We start from the raw sequence: 21,174 nt of genomic DNA, 5'->3' as shown, positions 1-21,174 counted from the left end.
CAAAACAAGTAACAAACAATCAAATAAGAGAAAGATCGTGTTTGTCTCTCTATCCGTTACACACGTTGTTTAAAATCTGGTCAGCTACCACTTGTGTCCCAGCAAAGATGTTTCCGATCTCGTATTCCCTGTCAGTCGTAAATCTGCCGTTACGTTCATCGTGCTAGGTACACTTATCGGTAAGCAGATCAAGAGCAGTGATCGTCTTCTTCCCATGGAGGTACAACATATGCCATATGAATAGTCACTTTTCCATCGGTGATGTCAAATTTTTCTCTCACCGACCGCACATCTTCAATAGCCCTCAAAAGTTTGGAAGAAGTTATTTCTGCAGGTGTGCTAAATCCGAGACATACAGGCGAGTTCAAACTGTCGTGATACATAGATAGGCTCAAACGACCTTCATCTTTGACTTGCCAATGACATTTGAGTTCCTCTAACAGTGAGTCAAGTAGATCCGTAATGAAACCTGATACTTCCTCGGCTGGAACGTCAGACGCGAAGTCTTTAAATTTCACCGTGTAGGTGTAAGTTGTCGTTCTAAATTTTCTCGAGGTCGCTGTCTGGGTCATTTGGATGCTAAAATACTCCTTTAGGTCTATTGAATCCTTTCCCTTCTTGAACGCACTTTGCTGTGACGGTATGGTGGTGAAAGAGGTCAATGATGTTTGTTCCTTCTCTTTTTTCTTCTGCGTAGAGTTATTCATCTTTCTCGTAGCTTGTCCTCGCAATGAAGTGTCGTTCTTGGAAGTCGTCCCTTTTTATACTGGGTGATATCAGCATGTCCATAAGGTAAAGTTTTGTGGTCTGGAAGTTTCACTGGTTGCACGTAGTTTGTCATGGCATTAGTACATAACAACTAAGATGTGGTATTGCATTGGTGATGTGATCGTGAGGCATAGAATCACACCCGAGTTTCTCGTTGGACTTGAGTCTTACGCTCTGTACTTGCTGTTTGAAAGGATTCATTTTTGTCGATTGGTCTTGGTAGTGACAATGAACTATTGGTCTTGGACGTTGTCCCTTTTTATATGCTGACCAATATCGATGTGACCGTACGGCAACGTAAAGTGATTGGGAAGTCTCACTCGCTTCTGGTACACGATTTGATAGATTTTTTCCAGGGGGCGACTGACGATGTGGTGAGTGGGTAAACGTACAATCTTGTTCGGTTGGTGAGTGGTCACTTTAAAGTTTCCATCCTCTCCCGTTTGCAAGGCTTCTTTCAATACCCCAAAGTTGACCACTCGACTGGTACGATAATTCAGAGTCAGTCCTTTCACTTTGCACTCCGTGTGCACTTCTCCTTGTTTGTCCCGGTATTGGTAGCCGTAATTTTTAGGACCGCCACTCGCGAAACTTAGAATCTTGTCGTCGGGGTGTTCGTCTGTCCAGGCTCCTAAACGGTTTTCTTCGATGTTAGGGTGTTGCTGACCCGGTCGATCGATGTAGATGCAACTGTCCGTGTCAAAGTACGGGACGCGTTCCCCTAACAGTTCTAAAGCTTCGTACAATTTTAAGCGAGCATGAGCTGTCACGTAAGCCGCAATGATGACATTTCCAAAAGGGTCGTCTTGTACAAAGTTCAGATCTTCTTCGTAATTGACCAAGATCAAATTCTCTCGAACGACGTCTACGTGTTTCATGTATTTGGTTTTGTCGTGAATCATCTGGAAGTAGCGGGAAGGTTCTGTCAAATATTCCGTCTTGGGTAAACACGGTCGTTGTGCCATTTTACCCCACAAGCAATTTAACATCACTTTGGCAAACGATCGCCTGCCTTCGTTTTTCTCGATGTGGTCTAAAGAGATACCTTCTTGTTCATAGTATTTCTCTTTGAATTGTATTTGGTCTTCGGGAGTGTGACACCAGGAAGGATAGCCGCTGACTTCTTGCTTCAGTTTCAAAAAGGCATCCACGTAGTCAGCGAAAATGCCTTTCTGACTGGGATCACCCTTGTGGTATTGTTGTGTCTTGGGAAAGTGGCAAATTTCGTACACTTCTAACAGTTGGTATCCCATGTCCAGAGCTTTGAACAATTCTACGCTGACCCAGGTTCCTGTCAAGGCACGTTCTTCCTGGGTGAGCTGACAAGGTTGGTCTTGGTTGCACGTTTCGGCACAAGTACGGCACAATGGAAACATCAGTTTGCCTTGACAATGGTGAGGTAAGACGGGATGGTATAGGTTCGTGGGAGGCAAAACTTTACACTTGATCAAGCCTTCGTATTGTCGAATGTTTTTCAGGTCGATGTGTTCCGTTAACAATTGCGGGTGCCCTACAGGAAAGCGACAATATTTGCACACGTAGGGATACAGCGAACACACGTCCAAGTATCTGATTTCTTCTCCTTTCTCTTCGTCGGCTTGATACAGCAAACAGGTGGCATTGGTCCTTCCTCCGTACAAACTATCCCTCGGGTTCAGTGGGTCCATGAACTGGTAACTTTCCACGAGGCGTTTAAACTCGGGATCGGTTTTCATACGGTGATCGTACTCGTGTTCCCACATTTCCACCACTTGGTATCCTTCCTGTTCCAACTTTAGGCGCCGCTGACAAGTGTCCTGGTACAAGTCTTCCATGGTTCGTTGTAAAAACTGATTTTTAGTGCTACGATCAGGGTAACAGACAGGACATCCGTGAAATAAGCAACTGTTAAACTCGTACACGATCTTTGGGTTTTCTAAGTCCCAACCATCTACCGAATACGTTCCGATGGTCTTGTCACCCCGTCCGTTGCGGGTATGCTGAATCCATTTGTTTTCCTTGTCGCACAAGTAATGTAACCAACGTAGGGCTTTGACCGAGTATTGACGTTTGACAAACTTGGTCGTTTGAGGGCTGATGACAGCCACGGTGTTTTCAGGCATGAATCACTGTCGATACACTAAGGTACACGCTTTGGCAATGGTGCAAGCTTCTTTCAAAGGATCGACCCCTCCGTGTTCCATGAACAGTTCTCGAAATTTTCCACAGCAACGCCGTAAAATGTCCACGTCGGAACGACAATACTTTAGCATTTCTTCCTGAAAGTCGAAAGGGTCCGAGGCGTGAGCCTGGTACCAAGCGTAGAAAGCTTTTCGTTTTTCGGTACGCATGTTGTCGGGGCCGTAATAGTGAGCCTCAGGTAAATGGGGTAGAACGGCGTGTTGATTGGCTTCCGTATTGAAAAAGTGTGGAAAGTACCCTTTAGCCATTTCTGTCATTCCAAACGTTTTAGGCATTCGACTCAAAGGCATGGCCAAATAGCTCATCGAATCTTTAAACTGTACTTGTCCCACTTGCATGAAAACGATTTTGGCTCCGTTCAAAGTCACTTTAGGACGTTCGGTGCCATGTTCCGTATAGTATCTGAGAAGAAACTGTCCATCGTATCCGGAGAAATTGTGAGCCATCACCGTGGCATGACGATGACAATCTCCGTAACGTTCGATGTCCTCTTGGCTCCACGTCTTGTCGATGGGGTCTAAGACCCATCGAGCGAAATCGGCTAGCGTGTTCGGTCCCCGAAAGATTTTTTCACGTCCTCCAGGAATCTTGCTGCAGTGAGGGCAATGACTGAAGATAGGTTCTTGAATGCACTTCTCGCACGCTCGATGTGCCACGCAGAAATTAGGAATGTGAATGCCAGTCTCTTGCATGCATTCGAAATCGAAAAAGATGAAATTGCTTTTCTTCTTGTGACCATCCTCTTTCTCTGGTTGGGGTTGGTATTTTTGCACGTAGCATTGGTGTTTCAAGTCCACGATGTGATGACAAATGTGACATTTTATTTCCTGAACATACGTGTGCCTTGGTACTATTGGTACGTATGCCTTGTCCACACCTAGGGCACAATCTCAGGAGTTGACAAGCACATTTCTGCTGTGAACCTTGCGTCTTCAGATGTTGTTGGTAACAAGCAGGGCTGACAAACGTGCGCAGACAAGCAGGACAATGCAATGGTTTTTGCCCTTCGCTCAGACAGGGTGGAGAGGCCAAACATCCTGGGCATTTCGATCCACAATGTTTGTGTTGCTCTCGATTATTATAACCATGGTCACATTTCTTACAGTAATATCTGTATCCCAGGAATCCGGGGATGGCGGTAATGGTATCGAAATGTTCATCGTGATAATAGACATGAATGCATTTTCCGTCCTTAAAGTCTTGGCCTCGAAACAACAGAGGTCCGCGCACTTCTTGAGGGTGCACTTTCAAGGTGTATCGTGGAGCTAGGGCATCTTGCAATTTTTGCATCTCAGGAATGCCACAGGGTGTGTCTTTGGACAGTCCGGCTTGTTGTAACAGGAGTTCTGCTTCATTTCGTTGTTTGGCTCGATCGGATCGTTGAATAGTTTTCCAGGTTCTTTTCCATTCTACCGTGTCGTTCTTGTTGGCATAGGTTCGTCCCACCACGATGGCACGGGCTAAACACATCTGGTCTTGAGGGTTGTTAATTCGGACGAGACTTGTTTTGATGTTGCGAAGGTCGTCCACCAATAAGACCTTTTTGCGTCCAGTCCCTTGAGGAGGAGAGACGTGGGCCATTTCAGTGTGGCTTTACCATCGGTGATGTCAAACTGATCATTAGATTGTTGTACGTGTTGAATCTTGTCCATGACTTTGGAAGGGGTTAGTTCTGCGGGTCTGCTAAACTCGATCCAAACAGGGGATTTCAAGCTGTCGTGATCTATGGATAGTGTCAAGAAATCGTCTTCTTTGGGTTGACATTGTCGCTTTAGTGTGGTGAGCAAAGAATCCCACATCTCGGTGATAAACCCTTCTGCTTTCTCCAATGGTACGTCGGACTTGAAATCTTTAAACTTCACCGTGTAGGTGTAAGTCGTGGTTCTAAATTTTCTAGAGGGTCGCTTTTCCGTCTCTCGAATGTGATAGTACTTTTCAGGGTTAACTGGTGGACTTTGGTTTGGAGTGGGCTCTCTATGTCTGGTCGCAGACGTGGAAGGTGTTGGTTCAGGTTTGCTCATGTCTTCGTTTTGAGCGAACACTTCTTTTCGTGTGTGAGGCGATACGTCACTTCGCTGCCTCTTACGTTCTTCTTCTCTCTCACTGAAATCGTGCGATCGTTTCATCTCGATTGCTGATTCAGAAATGATTTAACCAAGTTCATTCTCTCCATATATACCCGCTCTACCTCTTGTTGTGACAATGACTTGGTATATTTCACAAGGGCAAGTGAAAGCCAAGCATATAGGAGCCCAACGACAGCGGTGCGTCTTAAACACCTCATGCATCTTGATGACCCTTCGATTCAAACCCTACCACGAAAGAAAAAAGTTGCAAGAAAAAAACCCAGACAATTGGTGTCTTCAAGAGAGCTAGAGACGCCGGCACTGTGTCGCTGGGACACGTACGTACTCCAGAAAACTACGCCACCCGACAACGTTGTCTCCTTCTCTCAGTCACTTCTACTTTGTCGCTGAATACATTCTACCAACCCTGTTTTAACACTCGTTTCTTCATCTGATATTTTTTAAAAATATACTAAACGCATTTTTAAAAGAACTACCCTTTTTCGACAGCAGTGACGGCGTCTCCTCCTGCTGTTACCACTGTTGCTGCACAAAGATGATCTTTCCTTAAGATCAAAATATGAGACAAAGCAAGTAAGTTGTGAAGTTGAGCGGAGGTGTCTAAACAACAACTGTCAAGCCCCTATGTTCCATTTCTGTTTGTGATAATAACTTGTGATACTTCACATTTTCTAAAGTGGAAATCTTTACAAACCGTACAAAAGTTATATGACTTTGGCTTCTGACAGTTGTACAGACTCTTCACTTTATAAGTGTCACGAGAAAATAGTGTATCCAAGTTTTACCATTTTCCAAAACACCCACACACTTGCAACGTGACCAGAATCTGTACTTCTTTATTTGTGGATATCCAACAGACCCGTCCCAGCATATATAGCTGGTTAAGAACTGTAGGAATATCACCTCATTTTTTTCAGAAATATCAAAGCTTTTATGTGTATCTTCCCTGTTCCACCCTTTATTAGTGCTTAGGTATATTCCCTAAAAACACAAACAATTTGGAACAAAATTAAATTTTGAATTAAGGTTTCTCTCTGTTTATACATTTTTTTTCAAGTTGTTGGTACATGGCATATGACATCCAAATACTTTCTCAAACTGAGAGGTATTTCTACACATGTCATTGCCTTTGTTTAATTCGGTTTTGTTGGTTAGTCATCGTTAATCTTTAATTCTATTTTTATGATGTATTTCTTTTTTGCTAGAAGATTTAATTTATTTATGTTGTTTAGTCTGTTGCTGCAAAAAAGAAAATGCATGTATCTATAGCAAAGTGTTTAAGTTTGTTCAGTTTTTTATTTCAAGCTCTACAAAAGGTACCAAGTTTGTCTTGCAAGGGGATTGAAACTTTAAGTTACGCGGACGTGAAGGAAAACATACCTTTGTTACTACAATTTGCTGTCTTTGTGTTCGTTCTAATCATGCTTGCCTTATATCTTTTTGTTTTAGGATCATATTTCTTCTGATGTAAATACATACATCAATGGATAGACAGCTTGGGTTATCATCCTTGAGGTTCACTGTACTTTTAGTTTCTTTACTTCATACAAACCCCAAAATCACTAGCTTGAAGGGAAAAAAATAACAAAAAACTGACACCTGGTACTGTAACACATCTGTCTCTGTTGATGTGAGTGTGCTTGACAAAATGTTTGAGTAAGATTAAAAATGTTTGTCTGTTTCAAAACTCGAACCAGTACTGTGGCCGTTTAATATTTTCATGTGGCAAGAAGAAATGGTACAATACGCAACAAAGGGATTGTACATTTACATTCCAATCTGTCTGCACTGCAATGGTAACAACGCTCTTGCGTTGACATTATTTTGCCACACTACCTAAGAAAAAAACCCAGACAGTTGGTGTCTTCAAGAGAGCTAGAGACGCCGGCACTGTGTCGCTGGGACACGTACGTACTCCAGAAAACTACGCCACTCGACATGGGCGACTCATGGAAATTATGTTAGTAAAATCACTGAAAACATAAAAGAACATATAGAACATAACAATCACATCCATAGAAAAAATACACCCTTTAAAAAATATCACAAGAGTGAACTGAAGACGCATGTGATTAAAGAGTGACCACAGAAATGTACATCCAAACAAGTCGTGATATATTTCTTAACATGACTAACATAATTTCCATGAGTCGCCCATGGCGTGATCATTTGTGAGACTGGCATTCACATTCCTAATTTCTGCGTGGCTCATCGAGCGTGCGAGAAGTGCATTCAAGAACCTATCTTCAGTCATTGCCCTCACTGCAGCAAGATTCCTGGAGGACGTGAAAAAATCTTTCGGGGACCGAACACGCTAGCCGATTTCGCTCGATGGGTCTTAGACCCCATCGACAAGACGTGGAGCCAAGAGGACATCGAACGTTACGGAGATTGTCATCGTCATGCCACGGTGATGGCTCACAATTTCTCCGGATACGATGGACAGTTTCTTCTCAGATGCTATACGGAACATGGCACCGAACGTCCTAAAGTGACTTTGAACGGAGCCAAAATCATTTTCATGCAAGTGGGACAAGTACAGTTTAAAGATTCGATGAGCTATTTGGCCATGCCTTTGAGTCGAATGCCTAAAACGTTTGGAATGACAGAAATGGCTAAAGGGTACTTTCCACACTTTTTCAATACGGAAGCCAATCAACACGCCGTTCTACCCCATTTACCTGAGGCTCACTATTACGGCCCCGACAACATGCGTACCGAAAAACGAAAAGCTTTCTACGCTTGGTACCAGGCTCACGCCTCGGACCCTTTCGACTTTCAGGAAGAAATGCTAAAGTATTGTCGTTCCGACGTGGACATTTTACGGCGTTGCTGTGGAAAATTTCGAGAACTGTTCATGGAACACGGAGGGGTCGATCCTTTGAAAGAAGCTTGCACCATTGCCAAAGCGTGTTCCTTAGTGTATCGACAGCGATTCATGCCTGAAAACACCGTGGCTGTCATCAGCCCTCAAACGACCAACTTTGTCAAACGTCAATACTCGGTCAAAGCCCTACGTTGGTTACATTACTTGTGCGACAAGGAAAACAAATGGATTCAGCATGCCCGCAACGGACGGGGTGACAAGACCATCGGAACGTATTCGGTAGATGGTTGGGACTTAGAAAACCCAAAGATCGTGTACGAGTTTAACAGTTGCTTATTTCACGGATGTCCTGTCTGTTACCCTGATCGTAGCACTAAAAATCAGTTTTTACAACGAACCATGGAAGACTTGTACCAGGACACTTGTCAGCGGCGCCTAAAGTTGGAACAGGAAGGATACCAAGTGGTGGAAATGTGGGAACACGAGTACGATCACCGTATGAAAACCGATCCCGAGTTTAAACGCCTCGTGGAAAGTTACCAGTTCATGGACCCACTGAACCCGAGGGATAGTTTGTACGGAGGAAGGACCAATGCCACCTGTTTGCTGTATCAAGCCGACGAAGAGAAAGGAGAAGAAATCAAATACTTGGACGTGTGTTCGCTGTATCCCTACGTGTGCAAATATTGTCGCTTTCCTGTAGGGCACCCGCAATTGTTAACGGAACACATCGACCTGAAAAACATTCGACAATACGAAGGCTTGATCAAGCGTAAAGTTTTGCCTCCCACGAACCTATACCATCCCGTCTTACCTCACCATTGTCAAGGCAAACTGATGTTTCCATTGTGCCGTACTTGTGCCGAAACGTGCAACCAAGACCAACCTTGTCAGCTCACCCAGGAAGAACGTGCCTTGACAGGAACCTGGGTCAGCGTAGAATTGTTCAAAGCTCTGGACATGGGATACCAACTGTTAGAAGTGTACGAAATTTGCCACTTTCCCAAGACACAACAATACCACAAGGGTGATCCCAGTCAGAAAGGCATTTTCGCTGACTACGTGGATGCCTTTTTGAAACTGAAACAAGAAGCCAGCGGCTATCCTTCCTGGTGTCACACTCCCGAAGACCAAATACAATTCAAAGAGAAATACTATGAACAAGAAGGCATCTCTTTAGACCACATCGAGAAAAACGAAGGCAGGCGATCGTTTGCCAAAGTGATGTTAAATTGCTTGTGGGGTAAAATGGCACAACGACCGTGTTTACCCAAGACGGAATATTTGACAGAACCTTCCCGCTACTTCCAGATGATTCACGACAAAACCAAATACATGAAACACGTGGACGTCGTTCGAGAGAATTTGATCTTGGTCAATTACGAAGAAGATCTGGACTTTGTACAAGACGACCCTTTTGCAAATGTCATCATTGCGGCTTACGTGACAGCTCATGCTCGCTTAAAATTGTACGAAGCTTTAGAACTGTTAGGGGAACGCGTCCCGTACTTTGACACGGACAGTTGCATCTACATCGATCGACCGGGTCAGCAACACCCTAACATCGAAGAAAACCGTTTAGGAGCCTGGACAGACGAACACCCCGACGACAAGATTCTAAGTTTCGCGAGTGGCGGTCCTAAAAATTACGGCTACCAATACCGGGACAAACAAGGAGAAGTGCACACGGAGTGCAAAGTGAAAGGACTGACTCTGAATTATCGTACCAGTCGAGTGGTCAACTTTGGGGTATTGAAAGAAGCCTTGCAAACGGGAGAGGATGGAAACTTTAAAGTGACCACTCACCAACCGAACAAGATTGTACGTTTACCCACTCACCACATCGTCAGTCGCCCCCTGGAAAAAATCTATCAAATCGTGTACCAGAAGCGAGTGAGACTTCCCAATCACTTTACGTTGCCGTACGGTCACATCGATATTGGTCAGCATATAAAAAGGGACAACGTCCAAGACCAATAGTTCATTGTCACTACCAAGACCAATCGACAAAAATGAATCCTTTCAAACAGCAAGTACAGAGCGTAAGACTCAAGTCCAACGAGAAACTCGGGTGTGATTCTATGCCTCACGATCACATCACCAATGCAATACCACATCTTAGTTGTTATGTACTAATGCCATGACAAACTACGTGCAACCAGTGAAACTTCCAGACCACAAAACTTTACCTTATGGACATGCTGATATCACCCAGTATAAAAAGGGACGACTTCCAAGAACGACACTTCATTGCGAGGACAAGCGACGAGAAAGATGAATAACTCTACGCAGAAGAAAAAAGAGAAGGAACAAACATCATTGACCTCTTTCACCACCATACCGTCACAGCAAAGTGCGTTCAAGATGGGAAAGGATTCAATAGACCTAAAGGAGTATTTTAGCATCCAAATGACCCAGACAGCGACCTCGAGAAAATTTAGAACGACAACTTACACCTACACGGTGAAATTTAAAGACTTCGCGTCTGACGTTCCAGCCGAGGAAGTATCAGGTTTCATTACGGATCTACTTGACTCACTGTTAGAGGAACTCAAATGTCATTGGCAAGTCAAAGATGAAGGTCGTTTGAGCCTATCTATGTATCACGACAGTTTGAACTCGCCTGTATGTCTCGGATTTAGCACACCTGCAGAAATAACTTCTTCCAAACTTTTGAGGGCTATTGAAGACGTGCGGTCGGTGAGAGAAAAATTTGACATCACCGATGGAAAAGTGACTATTCATATGGCATATGTTGTACCTCCATGGGAAGAAGACGATCACTGCTCTTGATCTGCTTACCGATAAGTGTACCTAGCACGATGAACGTAACGGCAGATTTACGACTGACAGGGAATACGAGATCGGAAACATCTTTGCTGGGACACAAGTGGTAGCTGACCAGATTTTAAACAACGTGTGTAACGGATAGAGAGACAAACACAAACTTTCTCTTATTTGATTGTTTGTTACTTGTTTTGTTTTAACTTTTTCTTATAAACGAACATTTAATGTAAATTCGTTGCATATGAAGTGATTTTAGAAAGGAGTGAACGTTAATTTTAAACATTAGTTTACTAGAGTCAATAACTAAACAACTCGTAAATATGTTTCTTTTATGTTCAAATGTTTATGTATTTAATGGATAGTGCTTAGACCAAAGCACAGGCCAGAAAGCCCATGCATATATGTACTTGAATAAATGTTTTGAACCCATACAACAGACTTTTCTTTATCGAGTCTCTATTCTATCTGTGAGTCTTTCTTTAGAATATTTCTGTCCTCTTTTCTGTGTGTTTGAATGTGTATTTGTTTGTTTCTGTATGTCTATGTTTGTCCCTATCAACCCTTTGTCCCTACAAATACATTTCACCCTATAAAAGGTTTTGACCCTATAAACCTATGACGTTACCAATGTTTAATTCCCACTGATCCCCAGGTGACATTCCCATGTTCAATTTCCATGTTCAATTCCCCTTGTCGCTAGAGTGACCCAGGGTTTTTCTCCATGTTAAATTTCCCTTGTCGCTAGAGTGGCCCAAGGGGTTCTGTAATACTAATTCCCATTGTCGCTAGGGTGGCCCCATATACTACTTATAACCGCACGTTATAATTTCACTTTATGTGTTTCTGATTGCTCCAAATAAGGCCATACAATTATTGTGCAGTATCCTCTTTATTGTTTTTCTGCGACAATGGAAAACTTTCTGAATCCCGCCTCCCGAAATGTTTTGTTTTGAATGAACTTTTTTTTTTTACCGCCATTTTTTTTTTATTCGACTCGTGAAAGGGAATTGGAGGAACATGGTCTCGTCTGATTCAGTATGGCCAATTTAACCCCACAGGAGTTTGTTATGTCATGTATAACATATCATAGCATGAAAAATGGCAAAAAAAAAAAAAAACCAAGACAAGAGCAATAACAACAAGTAAAACTACGGGTATTGCTTAGATGAAAGCGAGGGTGGGGGTGGAGATGGAGAGACGGTATATTTGTAGCATGGAATCCACCCTATATACAAGCATGGTTTAAATGTGAACTTAGCGAAGCAAATAAATTCACCTTTGTTCATAGAAGAATGTGGACATAAACCGGTCTCCCCAACTGACAGAATGTTATCCAACCACAGCATATTTTCTGTACAGATATATGGATCTCCGTGGATATGCACTTTTTTAAAATATGAATACCTTACAGTCGTACATTTCAAAATTTTATGAAGGTTATCACTAACATCAACATTGCAAGAAAACTGTTTCGGCAGAGTTGTATAATTACATTTGCCAATATACTAGATCTCGACACTGTAATCTAGAAATACCAAGTTTTAGTTTTGTTATGCGACAGGACTTCCGTTGTTAATTCGTCTTGAGTTGAAATTTTGGCCCTATCTCCATAGTTTTAAAATAACCTTGGTGACTTCTTTTAACTTCAAGGGATATATACATTAACACAATGCCAAGTTTTATAGACTGTCAGTTTTAGAATTTTGAGACAGAAAACTTTTTGATTTGGTTCACTATTTTTTTCCCCATTTTGTTACTAGCATCGAGTGAAACTAAGCTTCAAATTCAGGCATAATTCTTTCTGTATCTCTAAGTGAGAAAGAAATTTGAGACCGTCCAGATTTACGGAGTGCTTTCGGTGAAATTTAGCGATCATGTTCGTCAAAGCTTAAAACATGCCTCTTAAAATTGCTAAACCCATACTTATATACTAATGTATTACATTTTTTTTCTTTCGAAATCCGACAATTTTATGATTTTTCATAAACACGTTATGTATTGTGTATTGCAATTTGGTCTGGTGATGTCAGTTAAAAAAGGTGTGGTCAAATTTGGATATTATAAGTTAAAAAATAAATGACAGGAGATAGATATTGTCGATTTTGGACCATTTAGTAAACTATTAAACTAACACTACTGTACTGAATTAATTATTATTAATTGATGTATTGACGCACTCAAAAATCAATTAACAAATGCTGCCGTCAATATTCATCTAGTTTAATTCATTGATCAGCCAGACTTAGTGCTATTTATAGATTCTAAAGAAATCACTAGACCAGTCAATTTCAGCAGTATATCGATTACAACCATGTGTCCGTAATATAAACGTATTTCAGTGATGGACAGGTAGTGACTAGAGTGTGCACGCAATCGACTGAGGTACACCTCAATCTCTGGAGGCAGTTTCAATAGTCCACGTAAACGCGCTGAAACTAGAAATTAAGGCGCACCTCAGTCTCTGGTTACAATTTCAACCTGTCGTGTAATAGTATGTGAGGCGGAGGTGCACATCAATCTATGGCGGCAGTTTCAACATATGTACAGAAATGTGATAATGAGGTGCACCTCATTCTTTTGAGAAATTTTCATATGACATGTAATGGTATGTGAAACTGAAGTTCATCTCAATCTCTGGAGACATTTTTAACCTGCCATGGAAGGCATGTTAAACTGAGGCGCAAATCAGTCTCTGCCATATAATGCCATATGAAACTAATTTGCACCTAAATCTATTCAAACCGTTTCACTGCATCGTGTAATTCAGCAACATCCATGCTGATCCGACGTAAGAAACCAGTAGCGGCTGCTCTATAAATTCGCGATAAGACAAAAAAAGCGATGAATAAAAAATGCTGCCACAACAGACTCAAATGACAAAGAAGATCAATACATTTAATTTAAAAATCACCCGAGTTAACAAATTTAATGTAGTTTTTGGCGTTAGTCAAGATCCTATTTAGTATATTTTTTTTTATACTTTTGTTGTTTATTGCCAGATGTGCTTTCAACCAGGTATATTATTTGGTGGTAAAAATATTTATACCACCACTACAAGAAACGCGTATTATATTATGACGTCCATCAGACCGTTCGTTACCAGTGTTATTTCCGCACAATGCTTTTAGTTGTTGACCATCTACATTAACAAATTTAGTGGATGTCTTGCACGTGATATAAAAAAGAAGGTGTTGAATTCGGGCTCAAACGTTAAAGGCCAAGGTTCATAGGCCTGAAAGAATAAAAATGGTTGTTATAGAATAGTTCAGTGCAGATGACTTGAACATGTGCCGGGAAGAATCGTATTTATTTTTGTGGATAAATGTAAACGATTATGGCAGCTGTGACTGTTTTCGCACATTAACTTCAGTTCTACATAATATACTTCAACATTAGAAGCATTAGAAGACTTCTGGTGAAAACTCAATGCTGATATAATCATCCATTCGGGATAATTAGTAATAAGAGTTTCAATGTGTTCATTGTGTCGTCCTATTTGAGGTGCGACCATTTTCATTCAGGACCAACTAGATATTAGTTAGCCTTCTTGTGAAAACACCATGTCGATATGACTTTCCATTTACACGAAGCAGCAACAACATTTATTTTCAAATGCTGGATGGTCATATTGGGACCATTTTGATTTAGTACTAACTATGACTTCATAAACCGTCTCTTGGTGCTCATATTAAATATTTGATCGGCAGACTTTTTATACAAAACCAAACAGAAAGCATAAGAAGTCTTCATGTAAAAACCCCATGCTAACGTAACTTCCATTCATGAGAAAGAAATAATAAGAATTTTAATATGGCTGCTGTGGTGGCCATAATGGATGTCAGAGGGGCACTAATTTCAATAGGAACCAACTAGACATCATAAAAAGTCTTTTACTGAAAACTCCATGTTGATATGACCATCCATTCAGGTGGAGTAGCGATAAAACATTTACAGTATGGTCGCCGTGGTGGTTATATTCGATGTTCGGGCGGCAACATTTTCATTTAGGACCAACAAAGCGTTATAAAAAAAAAAAAGTCTTCCGGTGAAAGCCCTATGTCGATATGACTGTCCATTCAGGGGGAGTAGACATAGCAAGATTTTAAAGGTGTCAGTTGTGGCCATCTTGACGTCATATATAGTCTTTAATGAAAACCCTATCTTGATATGACGATCCATTCAGGAGAAGTAGCAGAGCTGGCGGTAATACTGAAGTGCGAGCAGCACCATTTTCATTTAGGACCAACATGACATTATATGAAGTCTTTTGGTGGAAGCCTCATGTTAATGTAACTGCGGAGGTCATATTGGACATGAAATCGACACCATTTTCATTTAGTACCAACATGATTTAATAGGTTTTTTTTTATATAGTGCAAACCTCATGTTGATATGACCATCCATTCAGTAGGAGTAGCGATAAAAATAGTTTGAACATAGCAACAGTGCCCGCCATATTGCGTACCTGTTCGGCACTGTTTTGATTTGTGTATACTGACACATTGATCAATATTGCTGCTGATTTAAGAAATGATGAATTGAAAAGAGATGTCTCTTTCAAGAGATACTGGTAAATGCCTGTTTTAAATTATTCTATTTTATTAACCCCGGAGCATTCCAGCATGAGGGGGTTATGTAAAGATTTGAACGTTAAAAACAGGTGTTAATCTATTTCATATTTATCTGTTCAAATTGATACTTCCTTTCAAAAATTTTTTTTTTAAAATTCAAACATCAAAAATAAACAAAAATAGATTTGTTTACACGGATTGTACTAAGCTGACCTAGCATGAAAGCATGCCAGCGTCTTACTCAGCAATGTCCTGCGTACTTGTGTGATGACGCTGGTATGTCACGTGATGCATAGCATTGTTGTTGGTGACATGCGCGTGCCTGTAAAGGAGGCATCTGGACATAGGACACAATTAATTTTACTATATGTTATCTACATTGGTTTCTCAGTACTGACCTTTCCACTGTGTGACAATCAATACAAATCATATGCTAATCTAAACTACCTTCAAAGATGACTTCACGGTGAAGTTCTCGTCAAAGGTTGACCTGCTCTTTTTTTAGATGCTGAACTGTCAACACATCACCATGTACACAGAACACACATTTCACTTCCGGAGCATCACCAAGGCCTTATTACTCACTGTGCACTGTCGCCGAAATACACACATACAACAACACCCTGAGCTCATATTATGAAGAATAAACAGTTACCTTTAAATCCCTACCAAAAATGCATAAATAAAACTCTTCTATCACCACCAAAATGAGAGAGGAAAAAATGTTCTAAAAATAGACTAGAACTACATTCGTGGGTACTGAACTGGAAGTATTAATTGTGAACCGATTCCATCTATTGTACAAAGTTAAAGTTTCTTTTTATGTTTATTATGTAGAGAGATTAAACATGTTCATGTTAGGATGATATTGTAATCCACCATTTGATGCGTGAGTAAGAAAATTATTACATGTAAGTTTGGATAGATGCTTCAGCTTCACTCTCACCAGACTACATCACGAGCATTTTGATCGCTTCTAACGCATTCGTTTTTATCGCAGCTTATAGAATCAGTTGGCTGAAGTGTTTCAAAATATCAAAGTCGGTCAAACCAGCTCAGATAAATAGCCACTACTTTACTGTCTTGAGGGTGCTAACTCGTTTTCACAACGCACTACTCATATCCAAATTAGAGGTAAAAAATTACCTTGATTCGCTTGTTGCACAGAATGGCTGCATCCGATCTTAAGCATTTTGTTTCTAGGTAATTGTACTATAAGAAATGTTTCAAGAAAGTTGCGTAGTGCACAAAAGACAATGAAGCAGTGGCTATTTATTTGATATTCTTATCTGAGTGATTATGATTTCTTCAGACGCTTCAACCAAGTGTTGAAAATCGCTGATTCGTAAAACCACTAGCAAATAGCCCAATGTTTTCTGCATTCTCGTGATTTAGAATGGTGCGACTGAGCTTACTTTCAGGAACACTATAGTCTTGCTTTTTCAGGAATTTCCTATCAAGCAATATCAAATAGCTTTCTTGGACTGAAAGGAGAATATAACGCCGTTTAACTAATACGTTACTTTTAATTTCATGAGCAAAACACGATTTACAGGAGAGCAAAATAATCATAGAGTTTACGAATAATATGTTTAGAATGATTTTGAGATCAGGACATAAAAGTGTTGTGTATTCTAAGTTACATAGACAGAAGGTCAGGTGAGTTTCTGGCATGCCTTTGTATGGGCGAGTTTTCACCATTGATGCTCTGTCATTTGAATATTGCTACTGTGAAGAGGCAAATTTCCGGCGATCTAACAAGAATCCATTAGTTGAGACCAGAGAACCATTAATTAGATTTATGTAGACAAGCGCGTATCATATCGCCATACTACCGTGTACGGTAATGTCCTTTAGAGGGCGAATTTGATTCTTAATTAAGCATTTGTCTATACAGCAGCCAGACGGACTATTAGGGACACGGTAAACTTAATTTTCATGGTAAAGTTGTCACAATTGAGAGAAATCGCAGAAACTCTGCTACTCAAACTACCAGGTCAAGCTGACCCCGCCTCTGAAAAAAGGCGACAGGGATATTTGATTCTGATTGGTTATGTTAAATAAGGGGCGTGTTTCCCACATAAAATTTTCTGAGTTTTAAAATTGTCACATCGGAAATTTTAATCAGTCTAAGCTTTTCTACGAATGGAACCAGATCAGGCTCCGAGGGATTTGCAAGAAATTCCTCGTAAAAGAACTGTTGTCCAAAGGGGACTATTGTCGAAAGGAACCGACGAAATAATTTGCCGATTAGAGGGAGGAACGTTGAAAGCAAAGGGAGAAAATAGCTCATGAGATGTATAATCCTGTGACGTATGATGTGACGTTACCCTGAGACGTATACTGAGAAGTATAGAGAGAAGTGCAGTGGGAAGTACCATCCTGTGACGTAATCCTGCGACGTATTAATTTCTGAAACGTATTCTGAGAGTATCCTGAGACGGATGGTGGAAAGTATCATCCTGAGATTCAAGGGTCTGAACAGCTACAGTGGAAGCAGAACAAACTGAGGACGAGCAGGTTATGCAATCGTACAAGACGTTGACTCCGATTGTTCACTCGATCCTATGATGAACTAAATCTATCAGGAAACAGATCGGCTGTTTTATTTAAATCTATTTGCATTTTCTTTGTATTTCGGTGAAAGTTTAAATTTCTAAAACAGAGTATATTTCTGATGTAACGAATTTTCACAGTGTTTTTTTTTTGTAATTGATTGAATTGTTTGTTTACATGTACGGGGGCTCGTGTTGGTTTGTTCTATATTTCTGCTCAGATCTCTATCTACTTCACCTATAAGTTTCACCACTTATATTTATATTTACTCGAACCGGGCAATAACATCGAGGGCGGTCAACCCCTAGATAACGAAAACCAAATTTGGCGGGACACCCACCAGGGAAAACACAACATCTCCCCGCTTTACAGCTACCACGAATATGTGCCAATGAGCCCACTAATAACTGACTAAAAATACATGATACTTAAAACACATTGTTTTTCAAAAAGTACTTAACCAGTTTTACCAAATGTATTATTCACATTCATCATCCTCGTTATATCCCATCATTAGTTTGTAGGCATGTGTATTCCCAGATGAGTTTGGCCTTTGTTTTCATGTAATTTTACATTAGAATTTAATTTTGGACACGTGAATTGTAATTTCAATTAAATTACTTTGCAACATTAAAAGTAAAGGGACAAAAAATTGTCTACCAGACATAATCTATAAAATATATTTCGCGATGGAGCCCACATAAGACAGCAAATACAGTACAATACACAAGTTTAACTGTCTTAAATACAAGATATACCATATCAACGTAATAACCACACAGTACGCCTAAATAAATTAACTGGGTAAATGACGATGTGAAAACAATATTTCATCATATACCTGCTGGAAGAGTTAGCTCCCTTTGTCTATGATGACAAGGAGGCTGGGTGTGGTTATTAAGGCATGCGCAATATCACGTACAATAATATATTTTTAAGTCAATCATTAATTTGCGAAGTTTCTTTCTCAAATATAATGCTTGTATCACAGTCGCAAAATTTAATGCAGCTTTAATTATTTGCACAGCTATACTACTATTTTACAACATAAAACGGTTATATCTAAGCAGTTGTTTAATAATATCTTATGCTTATTTAGAACCTCAGTACCGTTATCAGAGTGCATACAACACTGCAAAGCACATTGTAATCATTATTCGTATGACAGAAAACTTTTTTTCTTCATCACCCTGCGTCGATTTGAAGGACTGAATTATTTTCTGGCAATGTTCCATTGCAGCAGCACGCACCAGAACCCACTGGAAGCTTGAACTGGAGTAATAGAACAAAATAGGTCACAAGCATGCCTCCAATCTGAAAAAAAAGAAAGAAATCAAAATAACAGATTAGAATGCTTATTCATTTGTATGTGTTTAAACTTTTGTTGCGTGCTGAACCGAGACCAATAACATAATCAAACTAGAGGCAAGCAAACTTGTCCGTATAATATTTACAATAATACGTACAAGGTACAGACTGGTCTATATAATACGTACAAGGTACAGACAAACATACTGGTCTATATAATATTTACAAACTAAAGGCAAACAAAATTGTCCATATAATACATTCATAAGGCTCAGATGAGAACTGATGGCAACACATGTGTCTGACAGCGCTTTAAGTGAAAACACATTCATGTATTTAGTAACAGATTAGAACTAGTTGAACTTGTAATTGCAAGAATTAGTGGATTTCTCTCCAAGAGTGGCAATTTCCTTTGGGATCTTCGATTTTATCCTCCTTAAAAATCACTCGAACTCAACTTTCAGACTACCTCATATACGTGTAAACTCAAAATATAATGTCAGATACGATACATACAGACATGCATATAGACATAAATCCATCCATTTATCTATCCATCCATACATATGGAATCATGCGCACATACATACACACAATACACACACACACATACACATACATACATACATACATACATACATACATACATACATATGTGTGCATATTTGGCAGGTACATATTATGAGATGTAATTGTAAAGGCCTGATCGATTTGATTAGTGTCTTCTTTCTTGAAAATCGTTTTATTATTTGGCTGTTAATATCAAATTATAAAACTATTTCCAAGACAAGAAATTCGGTCTTTCATTTTTGATGTTAGAAGGTCGAGAAGACTGAAAGGAATAGGCAACACAGTCATGCCTCTCAGCTGATAGAACAACTTATAAAATGAGTTAAGCCAAAAATGATAAGGCAGCTTAATCATACCGTGAGAATAGTCGGTCTATCCACTACGAACATATGGAGGGCTGATAGTCCGATCTGCGTGCCAGTCAAACGACTCAGAAACAGAGTTATCTGGAAAAGAAGCAAATCCGGCATTAACCATCTCTCTCTCTCTCTCTCTCTCTCTCTCTCTCTCTCCACCCCTGCACCTGTTCGCAAATGAAAATACGCCTGTTTGTAAAGCAAAAGAAAGAGAGGGAGAGAGAGAGAGAGAGAGAGAGAGAGAGAGAGAGAAAGAGTATTCTGCTTTAAAAAGGCCCAACTTGACCCACATCTCTCTAGCACATGTAAAATGTAGTTCTGAAGCCACCTCGACTTAGCATCCAGTATATTAAGAGTTCAAAGACTAAAATAAACATTGAGCTAGGGGCGGGATTTGAAGCACCTTTATTTATTCACCCTACGATAACGGGTAAATAGACGAAAAACTTTATTTTCGAGGCAGGGGGTTGGTCCCTACGTCAGATAGGAGCAGAAAAGCTTTTTGCCCCGCATTCGAAAAGGAGTTGAAAAGCTTTTTACCTCGCTCCAGACAGTTTGATTTTTAATCAGTCACTCGGATTTTAGGATAAAGGAAAACTTAGGGCTGGAAAACGACGAGGCTACTGGTTAAGCTGCTCCCAAAAAGAGGATAATTTTGAAGCGGCTCTAAGGGGCGATCTCCGCCTAAAGAAACGTGAGAAACCTGAATAATATGTTGCGGATGAGTCGTTTCTGAATTAGATGGTCTCTCTGGTTAAAAAAAATCTTTAAATGAGTGAATTATCTGTTGAATAGTTTGAGGTAGATATATTTCGAGACGATGTTGTTGGCAGTGGTGATAAGGTGGATGCCAGCATGGTCTGATATTCTTTTGATCCCTTGCTGTTAGGACGGTAGCACAAGAAATGTTGTACGCCACGTCAATATCTTCTTGATGCAACGATGCTTCCATTCAGTTTTTGCATTTGTACATTTTTCATTTAATAATTTTTCCTTATTTAAATGTTCTTAAGCTCTAAAATATATATCTGAAAGTTAGTTCTTGAGGATTTATGTCATTGCTCTTCATCAAACACTCATTTAATTAAACCCTTGCCATATTACAGAATAACGCCAGTCTGAGCAAAGTACTAGATTTATCTTGTCACACAATATACAGATTC

General features: G+C 40.2%; 1 protein-coding gene across 4 annotated transcripts in view; it reads right to left on the bottom strand.

Annotated features, from left to right (window-relative positions):
- Positions 1-16,727: 16,727 nt before the first annotated feature.
- Positions 16,728-21,174, bottom strand: part of LOC149770072 (uncharacterized) — a 29,183-nt gene continuing 24,736 nt past the window's right edge. For all 4 annotated transcript variants that reach the window (XM_089949431.1, XM_089949430.1, XM_089949432.1 and 1 more), the window contains 2 exons: positions 20,012-20,101; positions 16,728-19,091 (listed from right to left, as the gene is read on the bottom strand). In XM_089949431.1, the coding sequence (XP_089805557.1) occupies positions 18,963-19,091; positions 20,012-20,101 (219 nt within the window). In that variant the 3' untranslated portion in view covers positions 16,728-18,962. The remainder of the gene's footprint in view (positions 19,092-20,011; positions 20,102-21,174) is intronic.

Source organism: Sinohyriopsis cumingii, unplaced genomic scaffold (assembly GCF_028554795.1).
Source record: "Sinohyriopsis cumingii isolate HCF-2022 unplaced genomic scaffold, ASM2855479v2 utg002725l, whole genome shotgun sequence".
NCBI classification, from domain to species: domain Eukaryota; kingdom Metazoa; phylum Mollusca; class Bivalvia; order Unionida; family Unionidae; genus Sinohyriopsis; species Sinohyriopsis cumingii.
This window is presented reverse-complemented; position numbering and strand designations above follow the sequence as displayed.